Source organism: Syngnathoides biaculeatus, chromosome 9, assembly GCF_019802595.1.
Source record: "Syngnathoides biaculeatus isolate LvHL_M chromosome 9, ASM1980259v1, whole genome shotgun sequence".
Taxonomy (NCBI): domain Eukaryota; kingdom Metazoa; phylum Chordata; class Actinopteri; order Syngnathiformes; family Syngnathidae; genus Syngnathoides; species Syngnathoides biaculeatus.
This window is the reverse complement of record NC_084648.1, coordinates 21,461,792-21,488,395: the sequence shown is the minus strand read 5'-3', so window position 1 is coordinate 21,488,395 and position 26,604 is coordinate 21,461,792. Positions and strand designations below refer to the sequence as shown.

The following is a 26,604-nucleotide window of genomic DNA, read 5'->3' as shown; positions in this document are numbered from 1 at the left end:
GGAGTCTGCTTTTTTTCCCCTTTTATCAGGGACCATTTCAGTTTTATGATGCATACTTAAGGGAAAGAGATTATATACGAGGTCTCCTCAAATGTGTCGAGAAGTCAGAACTCCCACCGAGGCTAAAGTTGAGGGTTTCTTTTTACATATTGGCAAAAGATTACGACCTCACAACACTATATTTGTATTCGTGAGAATAAGACGTGATGGTCCGTAAAAGTCGCCCTTTTTAGGCCTCGGGATCCAGGTGACAAGAGTCACGTGACTCGCCACTTGATTGACTCCAGTTGAGGAAAAACTCAATTTCGGGTCGACTCCACTCGGACTTGTGCCACTAAACAAGTCGCGTTGTGGAAATAATGTGCCTTTTGTTTTCGACAAAAGTTGAGTTGAGTTGCGGCGGAAGAAGAAAGGGAAGGATTTTGATTTTGATTTTTTTTTTGTTGCCGGACTGACGTCGGGGGGGAGCGACACGCAAAGTTTGCGAGTGTGAACGATCAAAGTTGGACGAGGTGCTCCGTTGGCGGTCTGTCCGATGCAGGTAAGCTAGCTACGTTAGCTTCACAGTTGACACGCACAAATGGCGGCCCAGATTCGTCTCGGTTTTAGCATTTAAGTGTGACCAGAACATCAAATGATGTTCTAAAATCGAAAGGACGTCATAAAAAAAGTGAGCTTGCAATTTGAGCACAGACATGTACGGTATAGCGTGAACGTTGGGTGTGCCGCCATGTTGGATGTGGCAGCCCCTCCCCCCAACGTACATTAGTTTCAAACTGTTGCACGTATAACGTAGTCATTTATATGGCAAGAATAATAGAGTATACATTAATTTAATACTTTGTTCATGGAATGTATTTTTTTTTTTGGTATGTACGTTTGGTTTTTAAATTTTGCTACGCTAGTGTACAAACGTTTGATGATCACTCCCAATATGTTTTTGACTGAGCAAGTTAATATTCTCCTTCCGGCCCGTTGGCCCAACAAAATATGACTTGGCTGGACTGGCTTGAAACTTGGTGGCGACCGGACTTGATTTATTTGACTGACTTGAGGCTCGAAGCGTCCAAAGTGTTCCAACTCCCGCAATGGTGCAAAGTGGACCGTTTCAGGATGTACCTTCCGCAGCCACGTGGGGGAGACAAAGCACCATCAATGCTTTCGTCAGACTCCTCCTTTATTGTGAAAGTAGAATGCCCGATGAGTTCTCTTTTACAATCACAAGCGTCACGGGACAAAATGAAGGAAATCGGCGTCGCTGCGCCGTCGGAGGTCACCGAGCCGAGAGCATCATCACGAACTCTGCGGAGGGAGACAGTCAGCACAAGGATGTCATCGTTTTCCTGTGTGATGTGAGGAGGTCCGCGAGAGGGTAATGACGCTCACGTGAGCGAAAGTCACGGATGCGGGCCCCCTTTCATTTTTGCGCACGCTGACGGGCTGTCAGGCTCGATCGGACGCGGGACGAGATCCCCAAACGAGGGGTTCCCCGCTCTAGCGCAAACGTTTGGGGCTTCCCAACAGGTAAAAGGTTGGGAGTTGCCCGTCGGAGGAGCATTCGGGCGACCTTCAACATCGGCCGTGATTTCTTAGTAAATGAGAGCCCGAGCAGACCGAGTCTTGACTCCTGACTGGGTCCCGAAGCAGTTCTCGGTCAAGGGGTTAACATTCTTTTCCCACCGTGCACTTTGAACATTTACACGGTTTGCCGGTAACGGCGCCGAATCTTCGGGCAAAGCAATCTGACCCGGGAGGGAGTCCACCTCGCCGGTAGGTGGCGCTACACGGCAGCGGTTGGACACATCGGCGACTCTTCATGTGCGTCAGAAAGCTTATGGTAAGTATTAGAGCTGTCGGTAACTACTCGATGGGTCGCTACGATACTGGTGTGGATCGCTCAAGCGGCTCGACGTGGCTTTCTGTTTTGGGTGGTCTACGTTCCCCCCCCCCCCCCGGGGGGGGCGCTCACCGTCAAAGTCGATGTTGCCGTCTTTGTTCAGGTCGATGTCACCCAGGATCTCCTCCAGCTCGCCCTTCTTCAGTTTCTCGCCCAGGAGGGTCTTCATGCCGTCCTTCAGCTCCTCAAGCGTGATCTTGCCGTCGCCGTTGCAGTCAAACTGGAATTGGAAGGACGGGAGATGAGGTCGCTTCCCGGCGTAGGGGGGAGCACAAAGCAAGCCGTCGTCTCCCCTCTCAAAGGGCCGAAGGTGCCGCCCGGCTGCCGATCAGATTGGACCTCGCGCTTCTCCGTCGGCCGCTCTCCGTTCCGCGTCGTGGATGGCGGACGCTCGTCGTCAAGACTTTGCCTGATTGAGGATTGTGCGCCCCCGCCTTTTTTTTTTTTTTTTTTTTTTTTGGGAGCCTCAAACGGGGACGCGTCTCAGAGGCACGACGGGCCCAACTGGGTTCCGTATTTCCTTTAGTAGGCCCAACCCTAAGCCTGTTCCCCCAGATTCTCGCAACCTTTTGGCTCTTTAGAATTCTTTAAAATTCCTTCTTACCTTTTTTTTTTTTTTTTTTTTTTTTTTTGGGTCTATTTTCTCCCACACTTGTTGCCAAAGATTTCACCGACTTTCTCACTTTGTGTTTTTGGAAAGGGTTGCAAGCATCCAATTTGAAGCGAGTGATTATTTGCAACTTTATCAGTTTGAACGCACGATCGCATTTGTTTGGAGGGATGAGGTCACCTCCTTGACACAAAACCACTTTTGCTATGGGACGAGTCGCTGGAACGTGATCGTTGTCAAATATGTTTTCCGTAACTACGTACAAGCTCTTAATTGTAGTTTTATTAATTTGCGTGACCAAACGGTCAATTTGTGACCATTTTGGATGTAATAAAGCGCTCCCAAAATGTCATCCGATTTGATGCGCGAGGCTTCAGTCCCAATAAAAGTCTTCCCGAATAAATCAAGAGCGCCGCGCGTGCAGCCACGCTTTACGTGAGCGTTTGGCGGGAATCATTAATAATCCCGACCAACTTTGCCTGCGTGATATTTGTTCTTACAAATTGCGGAAAATAATCATCGGCACTTGTCGCGGGTTCAGTTCCCACCCGCTTGCCCGCGTCCACACGTGCCCTGCGAGCGACTGGCGACCCGTTCGGGGTGTCGACTCGGGCCCCCCGCGACCCTGCCCAGGCTGAAAGGATTTTGCTTCGAGGAGAAAGCGCCTCTGAAGCGTCGGGTTTTTCCCGACTTTGTGGCGGGCCGTGCATTTGGTAGCCGGGGCCCGCAGCGAGTTGAGCCACGTCTTAAAGATAACTCGTACTTGGCCGAGTCGGAAGTGCAAGTGTACCAGAGAGTCCTGACCTGCTTGAAAGCGCAGCGGAGCTCCTCGAGCCCGAGCATGTGAGCCGTCTCGGCCAGCATCCGGGGGCCCATTAGCTCGCAGAAGTCGTCGAAGTCCACGTGGCCGCCCCCTGCGCGGGGGGCAGAAGAGCGCGTTGACTAGTTGGTTGCGCCGGCTGACGCAGCAACAAGGCAAACCCTGCCGGTGGCTTTCCGCCAGCGAGCGAAAACTGAATCTCGGGGCCGGCCGAGCCGTGATCCGTCCACGTCCATCCTAACCACTTAGTCAAAGCGTTCTCATCTGCAGTGCGTCTTTTCTCTTTTGGAATACGGCGCCGTCGACGCTGCGATGTTGGTGTACTGCAATATACAGTATACGGTCAATCAAGTGCAATAGTAAACGTGACCAGCAGAGGGACCTGTTTGGGACACGCTTCAGCCTGAAACTTAGCACACGAGATTTGTTCAGGGACGTTGCGTGAATACGTGTGACCAATGTACCTTAGTACGTACTTGTAAAGACGGATTACTAGGAAAGTTCTTCTTATTATTTGTATCGGAATGCTTTAGTTAAATGAATCGCACTGTGATAAGGTGAAATGTATTTTGTTTTGGAATATAGTAGCTCAAATATTTGGATGGATGTAATCAGCATGAGCTGCGAGGAACGCAAAGTTGGCAACGTCCTTTCGCCATTGTTCCTACAATACTGTCCTGCATGCCTATAAAGGCCACTATTTTTATTTTATTATTTTTTTTTTTTGGGGGGGGGGGTAAAAAAAACCATTCAAGCAACACGTTTTTGAGATTGTACGGCAAAAGTTGCAGTGGGCTACTCGAGGGGGTTATGAACATGTTTGTTTTTAGAATTGTGGAACTTGACTTTGGAGTGGCCCGCACAGAAAATGAACATTCTTAACACTGATCCTGTATCATTTCACAACATCTACTGCAGGTTTTTTTTTCGTCCCAATCTCATTTTCAGAAGAGTTTTGGCGGGAGGGAAACCGAGCGAAGGCAGAAGCCGACGGTGACAAAAGAGCCCGAGCGCGTGCAACGGCGCACATTCATTCACTCGTCAGTCTGCCAGAATGCTCCGGAGACGTCGACCAAAACGTCGGTCACGCGCTGCGCCGTGGCTCTTAAAAACGCCAAAGGAATACCCACATCTCATCTTGATCTGCTGGATGATCTCGATCAGTTCCATCTCGTTCGGCATGTAGCCCATCGTCCTCATGCAGTCGGCGATGTCCTTGTAGTGGATGAAGCCGTCGGCGTCGTAGTCGAACTCCTTGAAGGCCTCGCGCAACTCTAACGCCGGAAAATAGAAAAATGATTCATTTGAAACCGGGTCACTTTGGTCCTCAAACGTTGCGTAACGTCCAACTGCAAAAGCAGGCGCCCGAGGATGGTCCCGCGTGGGAGGGGCCGGCGGGGGAGAACCCGAGCAGAAACTGCAACCGAAGCCTCGAAGTCGGGTCCCGCGGAAGCCCCGTTGGGGGGCGGTGCGGGTGACCGAAGCGAACAGGGATCACGGGGAAGAGGGCGACCAGGAAGGGAGCCCCTCGAGGGACACCCCGGGAAAGCGCCCCGACTCTTGTCATTGGACTGACTTTGATATGATGTGACAGTGTAAATTCCATTTCATCCGTTAGTTGTTTTCCAAGCCATCACGCCAAAGACGGCACGCAACCCAAAAAAAAAGCAACTCACGGGACGTGACAACGTAGAATTTCCAACAATCGCAGGATGTCCACAATTTGTCCGTCAACTTTGAGTTGAAAAGACTCGTTTGTTTTCTTGGCTCCGATTCTGTTTTTGATGCTATCCCGATTCGTGGCGTCTGTCCTCCAGTTAACTTGAGTCACTCCACGTGAAAAAGGTCACGGACAGAGCCGAGCCGAGCCGAGCCGAGCCGGGTAAATCCGGAAGCGGTTGGGCCGGCAAACGTCACAAATGTGACGAGAACGGGTCGAGAGCTATTTGGACCCGCCTCCCCCGAGCTCAAGGACGCAGTATTGAAATGGGATTGCGATTCGACGGCGCCTTCGCGACACAAGAAATAAACCGGCACACGGAAACGGAATCCAAACTCGGCCCGAGTGTCAAACGTGCAAGCGACACAAACGGCGTCTTACCGTCGACCTCCAGAGGCATCAGCTCTCGTTCCTCCGCAGCGTCGTTAAGAGGAAAAAGGTTGGATTGCGTTACAAGCGTCATCGCACACGGCACGGCTGGATAATATCGCAAACCCTCGTTTGAAACCTTTGAAGCCTTATTTTCCGGGTTACAAATGTGTCGAGAAGGCGACCCGCGCCGACTTTGCGGGTTGACGTGATCAAGATGAGCGGCTGAAGTGCGGCTTGGGGTAAAAACTTCCTGGCACGACTCGGATGGTTTTCCTCATCCAAAATTGAAATGATCCTCCCAACAAAAGATGGGGGGGGGGGGGGGGGGGGAGTACAATGTAAAAATCAAGGCGACTTTCCCGGGCCAAATTCTCCCGAGAACCACCCCGGCGATAATCGCTCAGGGAGGCTCGGCCGGACGCTGCCGCAACAAAGCGGAATGGGATATTTTTGCCAGATCGCCTCCGGAGGGAAGCGGCGGACGCGAGTCGGGGCGAGACGGCCGGCGTCTTGTTTGCATGCGTGTCAAAACATTGTGTATTCTCTACCTCGTGCTGACATTTGCTCGGGCCGACCGAACCCGCTTTCTCCTCCTGTGTCGCCGGGAGACACGACACGAATGCCAATTTGTTGGCGGAAAGATGTGCCGACGGGGGCGGGCCAATAACCTCGCAAAGTTCGGGTTAGGGTTTGTTTCGGAAGCGTGACAAGCGGCGCAATCGCCGCCCAAGAGCGTTTATTGCGAATCGTTTGCCTCGAGACTCGTTTGCATTGAATTTGCATTTGCAACCTTTCGTGATGGTTTGAAAGCGCAACCCAAAATGAAGTCAATAAAGATCCGAGTGCCTTCAGAAGTAACAAAAGCAAAAATGGAGCGAAAGGGTACCACCGAATGCCTTTCAATTTGGTTCCCCCCCCCCCCCCCCGATATACTTTGCCTTCATCTGGATCTGCACCGAGCTTTAATTCGTCCCCTCCTTGTTTTCTCGGAACACGGCAGTTTCACGCAAATGATTATTCTACGTTTTAGTTTTCACCATTTTGTCCTGCGAACTGAAATGTTGTTGCTCCTCCAATTCCGTTCATGAAGCAGGGAAGGTGGTTTTGTCGCTCTCCGGGAAAGTTCGGGTCCGTGCCCCGCGTGGTCTCGTCTTCGGAGGCCGGGCCGCGCCAATAATTGATAATAAGTTGAGGCCCAAATTCAATGGCAGCAGTGTGCCACTCACTCTGCCTCCAACGTTTCATTTTGGATATGTCGGTGGATTATGCCGTTTATTTGGTTATTGCAATAATTCTGATCAATTGGAGACTAAATTGCCCCGTCGGCGTGCTTGTGAATTGGACCGTTGTTGTTTGTCTCCCTGCGCCCTGTGATTGGCTGGCGACCGGTTGAGGGTGTTCCCCGCCTCCTGACAGTCCGGGCCGGATGGCCTCCCCTCTCGCGGCCCGTGGCGGCTGCCCGGGTTCCCGCCCTCACCGTGCCCGTATCCGTCCTCCTTTCCCAGCAAGTCATGGACATTTCCCCCGGATTGGCCGCATCGGGGACCCTGCGGGTTGTGGGGGTAGTTGTGGAGGGTGGGTGGCATCGGGTCACCGCGGCCACCGCCGGGTGTCACCTCAGAGGGGCTGGCGGACCACCCTTGGTGTGGCATTCGTCAATGCTTCTTTCTTTTCTTCTCCTGTCCTGTCTTGTTGCGCACTACATTTTCATATTTCAAGATTCCTTCTTGTTGATATGGAATGATTGAATGATTTCTCCTTCTGTTTACGACGAGCACTTTGTCTTTGTCTCTCTTCACACTCTGGAAATTCGGTTCCGTTTGACTGATCGACTCTGATCCTCAATAAGCTCCAATTAAAAAATCCCAAGAAATCGCTCAAAAACAGTTCTGGCATAAAGCGGCGACAGATTCTCCATTCATAACAGCATTGGCCTCCTTCTCACATTCTCATATTTTTACATATCATAGCGAGGTGTTCGACCAACAGGGAAGCGGCGTTGTGCCGGTCGGCATCTTTCAGCCGTCGTCGATTGGGCGGAGTCGGTTTGTTCCGGACTCTCTTCCGTGATCCACTTGTCTCGTCTAACGAGGGCTGACAGTAAACTTAGCTGAGGGGCTCATTAATACTCGGGCAGGGAATCGGATCAGTGCCGGACGAACGGCGTGCTGGCCTCAGCCTTTTCGCCGCGCGCCGACCGATGCGGAGTCAGGATGGGAAGCGGCCGCGACGGGCGGCAACCGACCTCGGCTCATCCCGGAGCTTCGTTCAGAATCTTACGCTGGTCGAAATTCCCGTCATTGAGCGCACGTCCGACCGTACGATGCAGCACCGGCAAGCGATTCGTTAACTGCAGTTTCTTCGGCACCGCAAGAGTTTGGGTGAAGGCACGCAGTCGCTGTCGTTTTTTTTTTTTTTTTTGAAATTGAACATTCATTCCGGAAAAACAAAAGTATTTGCTCAGCCGCCTTGACCGGCGTATGAATGGAAGTGACTTCCCTTTGTGAATCGGATGTGGTTTATTAATCCAGCTTTGGTCCACCCTCTCAACATCTTCAAGTCTTCTTGGAAGGCTTTCCACCAGATTTTGGGAATTTATGCCCATTTTTCCAAGGTTCCAAACTGGCCTGGTTCTGTCTTTTCCAGGGTCCAGGTCAGGACCGTGCAGGCCAGTGAAGTTCATCCACCACGTCAAAGTCGCTCTCGTTGGCGTCTTTATCAAGCGGGATTTGCGCAGCGATGGACGGCCGCGTCGGAAGAGGGAGGAGCCCCTGTCCAAAGTGTCCCCACAAAGTTCGAAATATTGGGCCCCCGAGCTCCAGAGAAAGGAACTTCGAGTGGGTCAGCACACCAAGAGATCTTCCTCGTTCAACGCGCCTGCGGACGAGTGCACAAGGCAAGTTCCACAAAGACGCAGTCCTGACCTTAGCCCGCGACAGAACACCGATCTGGAAGCGACCGCCAGCCGGGCCTCGTCGTGCGACCTCGCTTTGTGACCCGGCAAATGTGCTCCCGGAAGAATGAGCGCCGCCTGATGCGAACTTCCTCCCCGCAAGTGTTGAAGCTGCTCCGAGCGCAAAGGATCCGTTTAAAGAATGACGTATGACTTCCGATCGCACATCTGTGCGCCAAGGCAGCTGAGCCCGTCCGTCCGTCCCTGTGGTAATATTGTCTCGCTTGGCCATTTTTGTACCTTTTCGCATCATTTTTGAAGACCTACAACGTGTATATTTTGTGCAAGAATTGAGTTGGGGAAGGACGTTGTGCTTTTGAAGATGATTTCACTCACTCGTCAACCGTGTCACACTTTTGAAAATGAGTTTTTTGTTGTCTCTAGTCTGGGTTCCGGGTCGGCCTCGAGTACGCTAAGTTTTGGTGAGGTGAAATGTGGATCTTGCTCTGGCGGAAGGGATCAAGTGTGGCGAGCTGACCTGTCCAAAGAGTTTGTCGAGGTAGGCGACGTAGGCGGCAGCCACCGCCGAGCTGTTGCTGAGGTTCCCTTTTCCGCGCGGTCGACTCTCCTGATCGGCGCCGCCGTTGGCCTTTTTCTGGCCGCTGGGAGTCTTGGAACTGCGAAGGGGACATTTTTTTTTTCTTTATCAACCAAAACTCTCAAGCTTTTCATTTCCCATCGCCACGGCAAAAAAAAAAAAAAAATTTGCGGGACAAAAGAGCCGTTTGGGCAAAATGACACGTTGAGTCCAATCAGCTGACGCGACTCATTCCAATCGGGCGGGGGTTCCTTTAATTGTTTTGCCGCCGGTACGCCAATCGGTGACTGAAGTGCCCCCCAATCAGTGACTGATGACAAAGAGAGATTGATGAGAACCAGAATTTCTTGGAGAGGCTGAGCTGAAGGGCCTTGTTCTTGAATCTGCCGGCCGCTGGGGCCCTCCCCCCTCGTGGAGACGCGCTGGGAGGAGGAAAACGAGGCCAACGCTGACAATCGTTTGCTTTTTGGCACTTTTCAAAACAAAAGGGGCATTTTTCAGCCCCGTCGGGAGAAGTGACAAACCTGGCCGAAGAGGAAGGTCGACCGTCCGCTCCTCCCTTCGCACTTTTTACAGACATCCTGCGGGAAAAAGACATCCATTCGTTCATTGCTTCCCTTCCACGTGAGCTGGGCTGAATTTGGCGGAAATGATCCTCGCCCGACGAGCGCGGAAAACTGGTCCCTCGCGGCGGTGTGAACTGCCGTGCAAAAGAATTGCTCTCTTTTTCAACGGGCGCAAATCTCATCGGACTAAAGAGGGGAGAAAAAAAAAAAAACCCCAAAGAGTAAGGTTGTATTCCCGTGACTCTCCCAAGTGGTCGCTTGCCGTCCGTCACGAGGAGCCACGTGGGCAAAAAAAAAAAACCCAAACAAACAAACAAAAGAGCTCAACTTGGAGGGCCTCGCTGGAGCGTTTCATGGTCAGAATCTAAATAAATGGAGAGTCTAAATATATTTCATAAGAGCCACTGGAGTGAAGGATTCTGGGAATGATTGCTGATGTCATCCCAGCAAGAACGGACGCGCACACGTTTGGCTCACCGAAGGACTACAAAAAAGGCAAAAGTACAAGAGTACAGCGTGCCGTGTTCATCTTGAGCTGGGGTGTCAAACTCATTTTCGTCACGCGCCTCATTGTGCTCGCGGTTTCCTCCAGAGGCCCGTCAGGCAGGACCGCCGAGCGATGGAAATCTTTCCCCTCATTATATTCACACGTGACATTTGGGAATTAGTTTTCAACCATTGTCGATGTTTGGTAACACTAAAATGCTTGCAATGTCTCAACATTACCACGCACACATTTTGAAATTTTGGTCCAGATTTGAATAGAAGTCGTGGAAGTTCTTCACAGGCCACATAAAAAAAAATCATGCGGCGGGCCGGATCGGGCCCCCGGGCCCCGAGTTTGACACCGACGATCTCGCTCACCGTCCCTCAAATAAGTCGAAAAGTGTCACGCGAAGACCAATCAATGCTTTCAAGTCCCACGGCCGTCCACCCCGACGGAGCCGACCCCGAGCGGCCGATCCGGAATCCTCTGGCAGCCCTTCGGAGCGCCTCTCCGCCGCTTCCTCCTGGCAACCCCGCCTCGGCCACCGCCGGCGATTTGGTATCAAATCGGACTCTGGGTCGATGTTGACACGAGGGATGATTCCAGCTTTTTCCCTCCCTGCCGCGCGTGTAAGTCGAGGCAACGGCGTGACGGAATTGAATTGCAAGCGGCTGAGCGAGGAAACCGAAGGAAAATGAAGGCCCCCCCCCCCCCCCCCGGAGGCAACAATAAAATTCAGCAGGGAGGAGAGGAAAAAAGTGCTCTGCGACAGACTCCCAAATGAATTGGAGCCACTTCCTGCTGCCGTGAATTATTGAGCATTACAGAGCAAAACCAGATGACGCCGAACTCAAATTCATTTGCACAGCAACTTTGCAGCCTTACCTTTTTGGAGCAGCCCAAATCAAAACAAAGCCAAAAAGAGACTACACGGATCCTTCTTCAACGAGGTGTGTAGGAAAAGCCTCTGCTAACCTGAGGATTATATCATATTATCCATCTTAATATGTCGGGATTAGCCCGAGATGGAGCCGGGCGTGTGGTACGTAAAAGGGCGACGCGTCTCGGGAAGTCTTCCGTCGCGTCGTGTGAACCATTTGGACCATTTCAACTCTTTTTCGGCTGTCTGAATTCCTTCCCGCTGCCCGGGAACCGGGCCGGTCTTTCAAAGCCCACCGCGTGCGCGGCCAAACGGGCCCACCGAAGGCCGAAGTCATTGGGACCGCCTCGCCTCGCCCCGCCCCGTTAGCTCTTTCAGCCCAGCACGACGCGGACGCTAGCTGGGCGCTTGCCCGCATCCCCCACCCTCCAACTCGTCGTCAATATTTGGCTTGTGCTTTGTGAAACGAAAAGCAGACCGGGTCATTTCAGGGCCGGGTCACAGACTGAATTTCTTGCCGTTCAGATTGGTGTGACGGACGTTCCGCCTCCGGTCTGACACTCTTCTCCTCCCTCCTGTCCGTTTTCCAGACAGTTTTCCCTTTTCTGCATTTGATCCGCGTTTTCCACTCTGTAGTCACCTTTCGTCTGCTGGTCTGGAGCAGTTGGCGCGTGCCTGCCCTTCTGATGGCGCAAACCGTCAAACCGGGGGGTGGGGGGGGAGATAATTACATGTGAACCCCAAAACGAAATCTGTCTGTCTGCGGGGGTTCTTTTTCACCCCTTAGGCAAGAGAGTTGCCCATTTCCAAGTGGTGTTGCCCCTCCTTGAGCCGTCTGGCTCTGGGTGAGGTCTTCGCTGAGCGACCAGACCAGACAAAGCACAGATCCAAGACCCCTTATTATGACCACAAGCTCCGGACTCAGTTTTCCCTTGCCTGGATGCGGGTAACCCCCCCCCCGCACCCAGCCAAGCCAGACAGCCCGACAGGGTCAACTTTAAACAAGAGCCAAGACCCCCAAAAGGAATACAATCAAAAAAACGGAACCTTGGAGAATATCAGTCAGTGGCACCTTTGATTTGACAGCCCAACTTCTTTCTCTTGCGTTGTTTTCGAGCTTTAGGAAAAGGAAAACTTGCTCAGTGACATTGACTTTGAATTTAGATCAAATCATTTTGCACGTCGGAGTTCAGGCCGAATGACAGGCGGGGTTAATGGGATCCATCGGCGTCGGCCCGAGAGGAAGAACGGCCGATAAAGCGAGCCAAAGGTCAAGCGCTCGACGTTTCCTCTTCGGTCTGCCGTTGGGCTCGATTTGGCCAAAAGAGGGACGCACCTCCGCAGATCTGCGACGACGCGAAGGGCGAACTTACTGAATGAAACTTGGCCTTCTTTGGCGTTTTCCTTGCCAAGTTCTTTGCCTCTGACCGAAACAGGAAATTGGGATTCATCTCTTTCCTGACAATGTTCCTGCCCAGCTTGCCATTTGATGGAAAGAACAGCAATTACATTTGGATTTTGGTCTCGGATGACCTCGAGGAAACGTGCTGGGAATCCTCGTTGTGTCGATGTAATCGACGCAGCAAAGAGAGTAACGAGCGACGCTTTTCCTTGACAAATTGGGTGACGGCGCAGAGGACACGGGCGCGATTTTCATCAGTCGTAAAATGGATGCAAATTTGCACAAAATCCCGGCTGCACGAGCGCGTGGGTAGGTAACTTCCTATCAGAGTTAATAGCGACGGGGGGGAGTCTCTTCGACTGCATTGTGCCTCGGTAATGGGAGGAGCTTATCTTGCCGTGCAGGGCGACGGCGTGACACCCCCCCCCCACCCCACCCCACCCCCAAATTGATTGTAGCCTCTCTCCTTCCCTTCCCTCTGTTTCATTCCACACAATTTATGGCATCTTATTTCCGCGGTTCTCTTGAGCAGCGTGGAAGCTCCTCATTCTGCCGAGCCTTCTCAGTTTGCCCGTCTTTTTAGTTCTTTCATTACGGAGGCGGATTATTCGTTATATCCTAATAATGTGGCTTTAGCGCCTTAACATTTACGTCTCTGAAAACGCTTCGCCCTCCGATGTGATTTTAACGACATCTGTTTATTTCCCGGATCAGCGGCGAGACGATGCCAGCGTGGAAGATACGCGTCTGTTTACCGCTGAGAAGAGATCAGTGCCTCCAGCGTTCATTCTTTGGGCGTGATTGCTTGAGTTTCTTTTTTGATTTTGATTTTTCCACCTCCCCCCGAGACCGCTGTGCCCGTGCTGATCCAGAAAGGACCACGCCGGCGTTCTGACCCGCACACCAAACGATTAAAAAGGCACCATCGGTACTTTGTATTGAAACAAGTTGTTCTCAGGAGGGATGAAAAGACTCCTTAAAGATGTTCCGTTCTGGAGAGAATCAAAACGGGGAAACTGAATCCCCCAAATTAGTGGAAATCAGTGCTGGCATTTTTGCAATGGGAAAAAAAATACACAGTGAGCAGATGTGTAAATAATTTTAACACGACACGTGGTTTATTTTCCCATGATGTGAAAAGTGTTAGGAAAGCACAGCCGAGGCATCAAAAGCGTCCAGTTGGGTGGCCTCAACATTGCGTCTCTGCTCTTCGCAGCTGACGTGGTTTCATCAAGCCGCGATCGCCAACTCTCACCGGAGCGCTTGCGAGCGGCTGAGGTGAGATTCAGCACCTCCAGATCTGAAAGGGCGGCGCGCCCTCTCCGGGTCGGGGAGGAGATCCTACCCCAAGTGGAGGAGTTCAAGTGTCTTGTTCACGAGGGAGTGAAGAACGGAGCGGGAGATCGACGGACGGATCGGTGCAGCGTCTGCAGTGATGCGGACTTTGTAACGTTCCGTTGTGGCGAAGAGGGCGCTAAGTCGGAAGGCCGAGCTCTCGATTTACCAGTCGATCTACGTGCCTCCCCTCACCTATGGGCACGAGTCGCGGGTCGTGACCGAAAGAACGAGGTCCCGGATACAAGCGGCCGAAATGAGTTTTTCTCGGCGGGTGGTCCGGTCATCCTGGAGGGGCTGCCAAAATGAGGCGGCTGGTGAGGTTTTTCTGGGCGCGCTCCACAGGAAAGAGACCCCGGGGACGACCCAGGACACGCTGTAGAGACTGTGTCTCCCGGCTGGATGAGGTGGTTGGGGAACGGGAAGTCTGAAGGTACTGACCTCGGAGAAGCGGTGGATGGCTGGAGAAATGCTCACTACCAAATTTGGACACATTTGTGAACAACCTTTCAGGGAAAAGGCCTTTTTTTGTGTTTGGAAAAGTTTTAAAACTGGAAATCCATCTTGGCAAAAATGGGCAAATGGGTAAAACAAAAGTGTCTAACTTAAGCCGGTAATTTGATACGGTCTGCGGATGAAGGATTTGCTTGGCTTTGGTTCACTTTATTGTGGAGGGGGCTGCTTCTCACACACACACACACACATTTTATTGTGCTGGAGTCAGTCAATGTTGCATTTCTGTTCCTTTTTTTTTTTTTTTTTTGCGGGTGCGCCACGTGTATTTGTGCCTGTGAATATTGTTACTCATCCAAGTCCTCCCTCCCATTTCCAGAGCATCGAGTCGACGGCGGCGGGACCGTTCCGCTCGTCCGCGAAGACGTTTTGGCCGTCATCCGAGCGGGTTCGGCGGCTTCGTCGGGACGGACCGGCCGGATGTCGCGCTGAACGACGTCCATTTGTCTTACTATTGTTGACACGTTTCTGCAGTTTCCCCTGCTGAGAAAGTGATTGTGAGGCGTGAGACAGGCACAGTCTGCAGTCCCCCGATGACGATTTGACGAGCGTACGTCACAAATAGGGGAAGAGGAAAGGGGAGTGGGAGGGGGGGGGGGCAAAGAGAGAGAGAGAGAGATAGAGAAGGGGTGGGGGGGGGGGGGGAGCAGACAGACTCCAAGCTGGTCTTCATGCTCCTCGGTGTGTTTGTGAAGTCGACGCGAGAGCAGTCAAGATGGATCCCCGGCACAGATGAAGACCGGCCTGGCTTCGGTATGTAATATTTGCCGGCTGTCCGACGGGCGAAAGGAAGGAGCGCTTGTACGTCATCGGCACGCGAGCGTCGGCGACGTCGGGCCGCCCTTCCGCAGACGCCGCGAGCGGAGCCCGTGGAAAGGCGACCTTTGAAACTTGTTGGGATGAGTTAGCCGAGCCGTCCGCTCTGTCGAATGTGACTTTTTACCAGCTCGTTTTTCGCGTTGCGGAGGACGAAAAGGCATCGGTGGGATTGACGCCAGATGGAGTCCCGACTTTAGCGCCCACCCCAATTGTTTGCTCGGTGATCAAGATCAGCTTTCGTCTTCATCTTCTTTTGCTTTTTCAACGCTGGCTTAGGCAGGAAATGGTCGCGGCGTTAAAATCAAGACGTGATCGGAAAGCGCCTCCGCATTTTCCAAAAAGGTGGCACAGCACAGGAAGAAAACAATTTGATTGCAATTGACAAAATCGGTCGGAGAGCAAAAAGATGAAATAGGAAGAAGGAAGGCGATACGGGGACCGCGCGACGTTTCATCGTGGTGGTGGTGGTGGTGACGATTGCGCAATCGTCACATCGCAAAGGGAGAAAAGAAGTCGGGCGTCATTCCACCGATCCCGGTCGTGCTCCAAATCATTCGGACTTGGACTTCTTTGTCACTCCCAGTTGTTTTTTAGCGTTACATTGCATTTTTTGCAAACTCCCTTTCAAAGCTCGGCCCCGAACCCGAAAGCTCAGCGACACCTCCAAAGTCGCAGATGCTGCCATGAAATGAGTTCAAATCGGAGCGCTTCCATCAGCACAGCCTTTGTTTGATTTTGGTTTGGAAAAGGGCACCTTTTCAAATCGCCTCGATTGCGCTCGCCGGTTGGAACTGGGCAAAGCCACACCGATTCCTGTTTCCTCTGGATTGAGTGAAAAGACGCAATTGTTGGCCGCAAAAAGAACAATTGGAACTCCAAAAACCGATCGCAAAGAGGCTCCGCGTTTGGACGGCCCAACTGCCTGCAGAAAAAGTCCCAAATCGCTTTGATGTCGCCGCCGCGGACGCGTCTCCGCTCGCTTCAAATTTCACGTGAACCAGCACACCGAGTTTGTGCGGGAAATCTCGGACCGGGACGGGATCCACGAGGGCCAAAGTCGAAAAGCAGCTGGGATTTGAAAGGGGGGGACAAAACAAAACATTGATTCGTAAACCCGCTGAACGCAACCCAATCGCATCGATGGACTCTCAAATCTGGCAACGTCTTTTGTCGGAGTGATGATGCGCGATTCGGCTGTTCCGGAGTTTGCGGCGGAGGGAGCTCGGGAAACTCACCGAGCGGCCCGATCGTTGCGATTTGATTGCGGCCGTGTTCTACGTCCGCCGACGTTACGCCGCCTGCTTCTATTGATCCTTTGCCAAAGAAATGCCAGGGCTTCAACTTGCCCCAGCAGGGAAAGGGTGGCAAGCACGTCACGTTTACAAGTTGGACTTCATCAATGAAGTCAGACCCCAAGATTTGATTAAAGTGCTTGAGTGGCTCTGAGGAAACCAGGAAACGGTTGAACTTTTTGGAAGGAATCAGTCGGACTAGTAGGTAGTAAGGTGGCCGATCGGAGGCGTGCGCCAAACCTTGTGGCCGGTTCCGTTTTCCCGGTCGTATCGACGGATGTAAAATCCAAACTTATTCCTCTCTTTTCCGTGGCCGTGGCCGCGGCTCCGGAAGACGCGCTCCGAATTCGGTATGTCCGAGCCGAGAAGGAGGTGGGCGGGGTTCGCCCCGGGTCCGACCTTCCCGTCCGCTCATTTGTCTTCCTCTCGATTTCAGCCCCGTTCAGCCGCCCGCATGAACGTCTCCAAAGCGCCGCCCCCGCCCCCGCCCCCCGCCGCCTCCCACCTGGCCATCCCTCCCCCCTCGGCTTCCTCGCCCTCGCCGTCGGTCTCGCCCGTGAAGATTTCTATGCAGGAGCACTTTGCCATCAACGTGTGCCCGGGCCCCATCCTCCCCATCCCGCAGATCTCAGACTTCTTCCCCCGTTTCCACGACTACCCTTGCACGCCGCCGCCTCCGCGGGAAAAGAAGATCCCGAGGGAGGAGACTTTCAACGGCGGCTTCAAAGAAGGCGAGAGGCCGGGGGACGACGGCGCCGGCGCCGGCGGGGACGGGGACGGGGACGGGGTGGCCGACTCCGACGATGACGACAGTGAGTTTCTTCGGGATTCGGTTTGTTCGTTTATACGGACGGGAAAGAGCCCTGCGGCGGCGAGCTCCAAAACCTCCAAATGTCTTTTTCTCGTCTCCCTCTTGACAAAACCACGTGTGCTCTCGGCCTCGTTTCCCCCGCAAAGCGCGTCTGAAAAAGTTTGCACGGCCGCTAATTGCTGTCGTCTGTGCGGTTTGCAGCCTATTTGGGGACTTTGGAGTTCTCGCTGCTCTTCGATCAGGAGAATAACTGCCTCCATTGCACCGTTCACAAGGCAAAGGTAAGCCGCTCCTCCGCATTTCCGCCGAAGTTGGGGCAATACCATCAGAACGCCGTTGCGAGAAAATCCGCTACTGAACGGAATCCGCGACAAAGGCCAGATGTTTCAAACCGCTTTGTCGACGACTGCGTGGGCAAAGGGTTAGGGTTAGCCTAACCCGTGGTGAAGCGGCACACCGCTTGAATCTGGCCAACCCCCCTCCGGGACGACGCCGCCGAGTCGGCCGCGTTCGCAATCGGTGGCGCGATTGTGACGTTCGCTGTCTTTTTCTGAGGGTCGTGTCCGTGGGCGCGATGACATCACTTCCCGTGCGATGATGTGTTTGTCCGCGCGTGTGTGTGTGTGTGTGTGTGTTGCCAGGGACTGAAAGCCATGGACTCCAACGGGCTGGCCGATCCCTACGTCAAGCTTCATCTTCTTCCCGGCGCCAGCAAGGTCACCGCTTCAAACTCGGCTCTCGGCACCCGACGTGCACGTTACACTAAGATTGTGTGATTGGACTTCCAAAAAGGCGAAGGCGCGCCAAGCCCAGGCGTCCGAGTTGCCAAGTACGCTTTTTGATTTGGCTCAAGCCGGCGGGAAGCGAAAGCGTGTCGTCGAATGACCCGTCGTCGGCCATTTTAGCTCAAGGTAGATCAGAACGGAGTAAGGCGAGGGCACGTCGAGCCGCGATCGACGTAATCGGGCCACCGCGTCCAGATCTGAAGCGCCGCCCGTCACGGCTTCGGCGTCGTTCTCGGCGTATCGCCGTGACCTACTTTGACCTTGAAAAACAAACTGCGCGAGGCGACGAGGGGAGAGCGAGGAAACGGGGAGAGCGAGAGGAGGCGTGCAGCAGCAGGTGGTTGTCATGGAAACAGGGAGGCTCGTCGCACGGCTCGCGTCGACGGCGCCGGATGCGGCGACCCGGAGCGGAGTACCCGCGGCCCGTCGCGCGGGGAATAGCCGGCGGACGTCGCTCACGCCCGCTCGGATGAGTTCCTGTGCCGCTTAAATCGGGTTGCGCGGTTTGGCCTCATTTCAGTAGTCGAAAGCCATTTGTAGCCGACGCTAACTGTGAGAAGGACACCAGAAATTCCAAACACGTTTCAGCGTGCCTTTACAAAATGTTGAAGAAATACATCGTCGTCGTCGTCATAAACAAATGGTGACGTCATACTTGACCTGTGAAAAACATCCATATTTTCTTCAAATACTCTCAATAATAAACACAGGACGCAGCCGCGATCCTGCTGGCGGTGGGGTTGCCCGATATTTGGTCACAACAATTTGACTTTGTCACCGTTGACGTTTTGCGATGTCGCTGTGGTTTCTTTTCAAGGGGGGGGGGGGCAAAAAGAGAGAGAGAGAGAGAGAGAGAGAGAGAGAGAGAGAGAGAGAGAAGGTAAGAAGACAACAAAAGAAAGTCAATCGTGCTGTAAGTGGTACAATCGCACAATGGATTGGGGCGTCGTATGGGGCAGTCGAGGGAGGGAAGCACTTTCTGCACCAAGAAAGCGGAATTCCCCCCCCCCCCCCCGGGGGGGGGCAAACCTTTGGAGAACTGCTTTGGTTTGGAGTTGGGGGAAAAGAGCAGAACGGAGAAGCTTTTTTTTTCTTTCTTTCTTTGTCTCTCTCTGTATCGTCGACATGAACTCCAGAGCGAACTCCTCAGCCGGATTGGACCAAAACGTCCCGAAGGCCGACCGGCAAACTCGAGACGTTCATTCCGATTGCGTCATGGGGGGGGGCGAAGCGGCGGCGCCTGGTGACTCTTGCGGGCCGGGAGGAGGGCGACCTCCCGGCCTCTCGCTCTCGCCCGACAGATGTCGCCGATCTCCTCCGGGTCCTGATGAATGTCTCGATCCCTCAACCTTCTTGCCCTCGAGACCCGACAAATCCCGCCCCCGCCCCCTTCGCTACTCTGATGTTTTTCTTTCTCCAGGCCAACAAACTTCGCACAAAGACTCTGAAGAACACGCTGAACCCGGTCTGGAACGAGACTCTGGTGTATCACGGAATCACGGCGGCCGACATGACCACCAAGACGCTCAGGTAGGCGCTCGGCTCGGGATCGGCGGCGCCGGCCGTACGCTTGCGAGGGTGCGATTCCCGGCAAAGTGCCCGCCGCGCTTTCCCGGCTCATTTCGTATCGCGTGGCGATATCGTCTGCGCGTGGGGCGGCCGAGGTCGAACGTTGACCCCAAATCTCAAATACGCGGGCGTGGCCCCGGGAACTTTGCCTCATGCGGGACTTTTACTGGATCTGCGACGATCCAGTCGGCTGACTTTGTTTATCCTGAAGAAACACGAGAAACACGCTGGCTGCCTCCGTCTCCGGGGAACACACAAAAGCAGCTGCTCGGGTGTGTGCGTGGAAGGACTGCAGATGCTCAACTCGTCCTCGCGATCCAGACAAAACGCACACCCCCAAACGCAAACGGAGCTCATCTCCCGCAGACAAAAGCGCCGAGTTGCCTCCGACTCCAGAAAGCCATCTGACCTCCGCGCAAGGACGCAGACAACATGGTGGGGCTGCCGCCTCCCAAAAAGCAGGAGGAGGGGGAGCGGCGGCGGCGGCATGTCCGGTGTCATGCGACGGGTGGGCGGGGCCCAGTCTGACCGATGGGAAGCGACGGCTCGGCGCAAGAAGAGGCGGGGAGGGACCGACCGCCGCTGTTGCCGCAGTGACCTTGAAATCTGATTTCGGAAGTAACGGCGACTACGAGTAACTTTCGGAGTTACTTTCAGCAGGAATGTGACCAAAAGAGCGTCACTGGTTCCGCAACGACGTCGTCGACTTCAAGTCACGGCCTTCGATGTTCGGAGGGTTGAAGACACCTTAAATGAGCCACTGAGTGCAGAATTGAGCTGCCAGAACCGAGCGCACTTTTGTGGGCGGGCGGACGGACGCCGCCTGAAAGCAGCTGTGGAAGTTCGGATGATCAAAAACATTCAAATGCAAGCGGCTGGCCCGTCCCGCAAAATGCGGTCCAAGACTCGGTTGCTTGCTCCTTCCCAGTCTCAAGAAAGCAGGAATCATTCATTCGTTCATTTTTCATCCCGCTTCTCCTCCCCTGGATCGCGGGCGGGCGTGTTAGCGCCCATCCCAGCTGACACTGGTACGCCCTGAACTGGGCGCTAGCCAATCGCAGGGAACAAACAACCATTTGCGCTCGCCAATCGACCTAGCGCACATGTTTTGGTTGTGTAGGCGGGGAGAAGATGTCAACTCCACGCGGGCCGGGATTTCAACCGGCAACCTCACAACTGATGCGCGAGCCGGTCGTCCGCCGTCCCGCCTCCGAAGAGTCATCGTCGAGCGGTGCCTCGTCGCAAAAGGCCCCCGGAGAACGGGCGGCGGGAGACGACGAACCAAAAGCAAAGCCTGAAATTCAAACCGGTCCGCCGGGAATCAATGACGGTGCGGTGACGTTGTTGACGCGGTCGGGACGAGTTGACAAATGGTGGCAGCCCAAATTCAGAGCTGCGACTTCATGTGAGGAGCTTGGCTAAAATGCCCTCATCGAATTACTCGGCGTTTGCTTTCAAAGTGGGGGGTCAAGTTGTGAGGATTTTCACGGAGGCCCTCCGCCCGGGACTGGTGTGACATTGCACCACCATCGCAGAAATCGGCAGAGAGCTGCCGTCTTGAGTTAGGGTAAGGGGGGAGGGCGAGACCGGGGGGGTTACTTACCCCACCACCGCCTCCGTCAGCAACGTTACGCTACGCTAAGTATGGCTTCCCTCCGTTGTTGTCTCACCGATTTTCTTTCTCCTGATATGAGTCCACATTATTTCCAAAGCCGGCAGACCGGATGGCGAGTGGCCCTTCCGCAGCCGTGCTGAGCTCAACTGCAGTTGAGTACTGTCCCTGCGAAGACGAGCTCAACTGCAGTTGAGTACTCTCCCTGCGAAGACAGATTTGTTGGACTTTTGGAATTTCAAATGCTCTTGCACAAGCAAACTTTTCCCCTCAAATCTACAAAGTAGAAAAACTCAAGCAAGGTCAAATGTGCAAAATTCAGTTGATAGACTTTCAGTTTCATTTCTGCGCGAGCACCCCGGAAGTGGCGGGTCTCATCTTGACAAAGCAAATAACCGCAATGTCCTGTCCTGTCCCGTCCCGTCTTGTGTTGCGCGTGTAGATTGTGCGTCTGTGACATGGACCGACTGGGCCGGAACGAATTCATCGGTGAGGCGAGAGTGGCCCTGAAGAAGCTCCGAGAGGGCGACAACAAGCGTTACAATATGGGCCTGGAGAGAAGTGCGCAGGTATACGTTGGAGCGCGCCTGCGGACGTGTTGCCGTCAGGTTAGGGTTAGATGTCGAATATTTGGTCCTGAATGGCAAAATGAGGGCTGATTATCTTGGTCGAAGCGGTGATGGGCCGTCGGGCTTTTTGGTCCAATTGGGATTAGCGACCGAGAAAAACTCCACAACCATCAAACTTAAGAGTAGGTTTGTTTTTTTTTTCATCTGGCTTTGAATAGTCGACATCGGCGATTCTCACAGCGTCCAATCGATTTTGGCCATTTTTCAAATGTTCTCTTTGATCAAATTGTGCGTCGGGGAAGGTTGGGGTGTCCGAGGAAGACTCGGGCCGACCGCCTTCTGTACTGTTCCTGTACTCCGTCGTCGCTGCCGGTGGTACTTGCGGAGCTGCTAGCATAATTTGGGGGCGCCACATTGAATCTTGCGCGCGAGCGACGTACGTCAAGTGCAAAGCTCAAGTCAAATGCTCCTGCGCCGTCTTTCAGTCTCTCCGCAATCATCCGAGCCGAGACGCCTTTCGCATGGTGCAAATATTGGCTAGCGCGTACGTCTCGTCACCCACGTGCGTGTTTCTCGGTTTCCAGAACAAAGACTGGAACAATCCAGCGGCGGTGGAGGCGGGAGCGCCGCTGGCCGAGGAGGAGGTAGCGTCTTTTGCGCGTGCTTCGTTTTGGGTGCCGGCGTCTGCAAAATGCTCGCCGGGTCGTCGGTCGGCTTCCCGCTCACGCGGAGCCCGCTCGGCGCCCGGCGCTGGTTCCGAGCGCCGTACGCGTTGACGTGTCGTTTGTGGGCAGCGAGGACGCATCCTGGTGTCGCTGTGCTACATGACGGAGAAGAGCTGCCTGCTGGTGGGCATCGTGCGCTGCGCCCATCTGGCCGCCATGGACTCCAACGGCTACTCGGACCCCTTTGTGAAAATGTGAGTGGCCTCCGGCGCCCCCTGCGGACCGACCGTCTCATTTGCATGCGGAAAGGCAACATGGGCGGGGGAGGTTCTTGCCTTGCTGCGGCGCACGCAGAATCGTTTCTCGTGTCTGATGTGTTGTCAATCGCGGACAAAATAATCTGCAGTGGAACAAAAAAAAAAAAAAAAGGATTCATGAGTTATTGATTCATTTTGGGGGAATCGAAATGGAAGTTCGAAAGTCAATCAGGAATGTACGTTTTCTTCCTTTCAAAATGCAAAAAGCAGCAACGAGTATCTGAAATGAGGGCAAAAGGCACAACCGGATTCCAAAGCATCGCTCGGATCGACTTTCGGGATCCTGACGAGCGAGTTGCCGCTTCAACTGGGTCAAAACGACACTGATGAGCGTGAAGCTCCCAAACTTCGGCCCGATGCAGTTTGACGCCGGCACGGTTGCCATCCTGCAGTGCTTTTTGTGTTTTTGTGGACTTAAGAATCGAGTTTTTTTTTTTTTTTTAGACGAAATGAATGAGTTGCGTCCCGGAAAAGTGGCAGGCCGGCAAATTTTGGACTCTCCGGGATTCAAAGGGGCCGCTGACGTCCTTGTGCCCGATGGAAGTTTGCCGTGCGAGGACGACGCCGCACCTGCAAAATGAGGACCAAAAAGCAGCGCCCGACGGCCCGAAAGGCCGACGCCGGCGTCCGGCCCGCCTGCCGTCGTTTCAACTCTCGCCATCTGCGCGCCGATCGCGTTTTTCTCCTTGTTTTGCACGTGCGCATGGGACTCTTTAACTCTGAAACGCTGTCGAGTTTCATTCCTTTGAATAATGATTTTTTTTTTTTTTTTCCTTTTTTACATTTGACTACAAAAAATACAAGGGGGGGAAAAAAAGCCCAAAGTGCAACGGGTTGAGCGCTCGGTCGTGTCCATTTTGTCTCGCGATGAAACGTCGACGCTCCCGCGTGTCGTCGCGTCTCCGCTTGGCCATTAGTACGTCCGGTAGCGGCTGAAGCCTCTCCAAATCTGTGTGGGACGACTGCTCATTTGGCACTTGACCTTTTGTCCCTCTTCTTGTCGTCCGTCCTCTTAGCGTCTTGCAGCCGGACATGGGGAAGAAGTCCAAGTACAAAACGTCGGTGAAGAAGAAGACCCTCAACCCCGAATTCAACGAGGTAGGCGTCTGCCAATCGCTTCATTTTGGCCGTCAACTGAAAAGGACCCCCAAACACGTTCCTCTGCCCCTTTTCTTGAGGTGTTATCAAAAAGAGAAATGAACCTGCAAAGAACATCTTCCAACAAGCCTTCTCGGCATTCTCGATAGACAACGCCACGAGATCGTTCTGAGGTTTTAAATCCGTTGGGGTCTTTATTGTGCGCAGGAATTTTCCTACGACGTGACTCTGGACTTGCTGGCTAAGAAAACGCTGGAGATCTCCGTATGGGACTACGACTTGGGAATGAGCAACGATTTCATAGGTACGAGTATTAGCGCGCCGCCGTAGTCGGATTCGGCGGCCCGGTCGGGTTCCCGCGCGTCGGCGCCCGGTTTGCGCGCTGACTCTGCGGCCGGCTCTGCTTCCAGGTGGCGTGGAGCTGGGCATCAACGCCAGCGGACAGAGACTCCGACACTGGTTCGAGTGCCTGAAAAACAAAGGCAAAAAAGTGGAGTACTGGCACACGCTGACTCAGCAGGGAGCCCCCAGCGCCGACAAAACCGACTAAATGCAATAACAGCGCCGGTTCTGACGGTTTGCGCATTCCACCTCGTCATTCACCGATGTCCTCGTTCACTTGTACAGCTCACCGAGAGATGAATTGTGGGCCTGATTTACTCTTGAGAACGTCCGTTAGATGGACTCCGGTCCGAAATTGCAGCGGCGGGCAACGTGCCGCAAATAATGCTTGCGACAAGGAGGTGCACGCTCCGGTCCCAAAGCTTACGGCACCCGCTATTCCCGTCCGAGTACGGATGGCCTTCTTGTCCAACGTCAAACCTCGCAAATGAGCTCGTGGGGAAAAAGTCACCCATTCCCGTAAACCCTTTCTGAAAATCGGGGGGGGGGGGGGGGGGCGCTGCGCCGATACTTTTGTGTGGGTTTATTGGAGGCTCGCCAACTCGCCACATTTGGGAGGCGATCTGGACCAAAATCGCCGCATTCTTCATTTCAGCAACAAAGTCAGCTCAATTCTGATTTTTGGGCTCAATCCCTTTTGAACCCAATCGGGTTTTTTTTTTTTTTTTTCAAGCCGGTTTTTGTGTGCGCTCAGGTTTCCTCACATTTTGTCTTCTGAAGTATCTCCGAAACTGGACAGCGTCAGTGACGCCGTCGTCGGACCTTCTTGCGCAAGCGAACTTTTGCTAAATCAGACCCAACGGCGTCAGCGCAGCCTCGCCGGCCGGTACCCGACGATGACGAGCACAAAAAAAAGGATCCCGTCGGTGGATTTGTTCCTCGTGTCGGTGGTTTCGAGGTTTTGTCCGTCTTTGCATTTGTGACTCTGTAATGTGTGCGTGCGGTGGCTCCATTTTCTGTCTTCACGCGGCGCTCGTTCGGAAATTGACAAGCCAACTTCAAGAGGCGGGAGGCCGACGATTACGGGACAGAAGCACAAGAAAGCGCCCTCGGCCTTTTTCTATTTGCTCCATTTCGTTGGCCTCTCAAATTTGTTTAGTCATCATTTTTGCCTTTTTTTTTTTCCATGTTGACGGCTCAACAAACTTTTTGTTGCTGTTGTTTTACGAACAACAAATTCACCAAAAGATAATCCGCGAGCCGTGAGCGATCACAAAATCGGTGCGACGGTGATTGCGTCTTCTGTCCAAATTGCTCGTCTTCAGTTCCGAGCCTTTGTAACCTTTGGACGGCGCATTTTGCCGGGGCGCCCGCGGGGGGGTTGGGGGGCGAACGACGTGCCCGCCGAGCGTCGGGCCTTTCCGTGACGAACGTCGAGCTTTTCATTGTGACGTCAATAAACGATGCAACTGGGCCCGCGAGTGTTCTTGGACCCCCGTCACATCGGGACTTCACGTGAGGTGGCTTCTTTTGGTACGACCGCCCTCGACAGGTCTTCGCTTCTCAGGTTGATTTTCACGCACTTACGTGGCAGAGGCGAAAGTTTGCCCAGCCGAACGCAAGCGCGCGGATGTGCCGCGGCCGCCGTCGGGCTGGCGTTTCTCAACGCGGATCCGACCTCGGGCCCTTTCCGTGCGGATCTGGATCCACGGCTGGCGATTGGATTCCGTTCAAAAACGAGAGCCGAGGCGTTCCTTGCGGACAAATGAACTTTTGCGCCCGGAGATGGCGGTTATCAAGACCCTTGACTTGATTTAGGCAAATTCTATCCAATGCCACCTGTCTTTGCCAAAGTTCAGCCGTTCTCAACACCGCTTTTCCCGTTTGGGGGCGCCACGGCCCGTCTCGGCTGAAAGACGGGACAATCTGAACTGGGTCACAGGGCACACGTCGCACTTGCTTTCTCAACCTCACTGCAAGCTTGAACTTTTTATGGCTAATCGCAATATTTGCTTGATTTTCACAACCAATCGACCAATTCAAGCAAGACATCGCGACAAAACCTGAACCGGTCCTGGTCGCCAGCCAATCGCAGGACACGCGCAAACAAACCTTCACATCCACCGGCAATCAGGAGTCTTCAAACAACCCAGCACGCCTGTTTTGGGGATGCGGGCGGAGCTGGGATGTCGACCCGCAACCTCTAAATTGTGAGGTGTGTAAAAAAGAATTTGGTCCGAAGTCCAGACCAAAAAAAAACTAGTGAAACCAAAAGCATTTCGTCGTCGTACCTGTTGGTGAAGGACGGGCAGGCGGGCGGTTCCGCGGGCCGCCAGATCACGCCGATCACGTGACGGCCCGGTCAGAACATTAGGGACACCCGTGGAATGGAAATACAAAGCGAACGCAACTCGGATACGTTTCAAGAAACGATGAAACGATTTCACAGAAGCACGTTACCAATTTAAAAGTAGAATGCGGCCCCAAGAAAAAAAAAAAAAAAAGCAAATGTTCTGGCCTTTCCGGTGCTATTTTTGATGACATAAATGATGTCCGCGTCGGGTCACGAGACGAAAGAAAGACGCGAAAAGATTCGTCAACGAGACGAGGAGCCCCCCCCCCTTTCCCCCCC

General features: G+C 53.5%; 2 protein-coding genes across 4 annotated transcripts; one reads left to right on the top strand and one right to left on the bottom strand.

The window, feature by feature from the left end:
- The first annotated feature begins 108 nt into the window (after positions 1-108).
- doc2d (double C2-like domains, delta) lies at positions 109-26,604 on the top strand. 3 transcript variants are annotated; one of them, XM_061829523.1, is made up of 11 exons: positions 109-541; positions 16,641-17,016; positions 17,217-17,296; positions 17,657-17,731; positions 19,221-19,330; positions 21,424-21,550; positions 22,135-22,194; positions 22,345-22,469; positions 23,549-23,630; positions 23,838-23,934; positions 24,041-26,603. In XM_061829523.1, the coding sequence occupies exons 1-11, from the start codon at positions 536-538 to the stop codon at positions 24,178-24,180; spliced, it is 1,278 nt and encodes a 425-aa protein (XP_061685507.1). In that variant the 5' UTR covers positions 109-535; the 3' UTR covers positions 24,181-26,603. The 3 variants fall into 3 exon arrangements, with proteins under 3 accessions (XP_061685507.1, XP_061685506.1, XP_061685509.1); XM_061829522.1 differs by lacking the exon at positions 109-541 and adding an exon at positions 14,721-14,846; XM_061829525.1 differs by lacking the exons at positions 109-541; positions 17,657-17,731 and adding an exon at positions 14,721-14,846 and having other exon boundaries at positions 24,041-26,604.
- cabp4 (calcium binding protein 4) lies at positions 1,274-5,663 on the bottom strand. Its single transcript, XM_061829528.1, has 5 exons — positions 5,429-5,663; positions 4,458-4,601; positions 3,312-3,421; positions 1,970-2,117; positions 1,274-1,302 (listed from the first exon to the last, which is right to left on the bottom strand). The coding sequence occupies exons 1-5, from the start codon at positions 5,508-5,510 to the stop codon at positions 1,274-1,276; spliced, it is 513 nt and encodes a 170-aa protein (XP_061685512.1). The 5' UTR covers positions 5,511-5,663.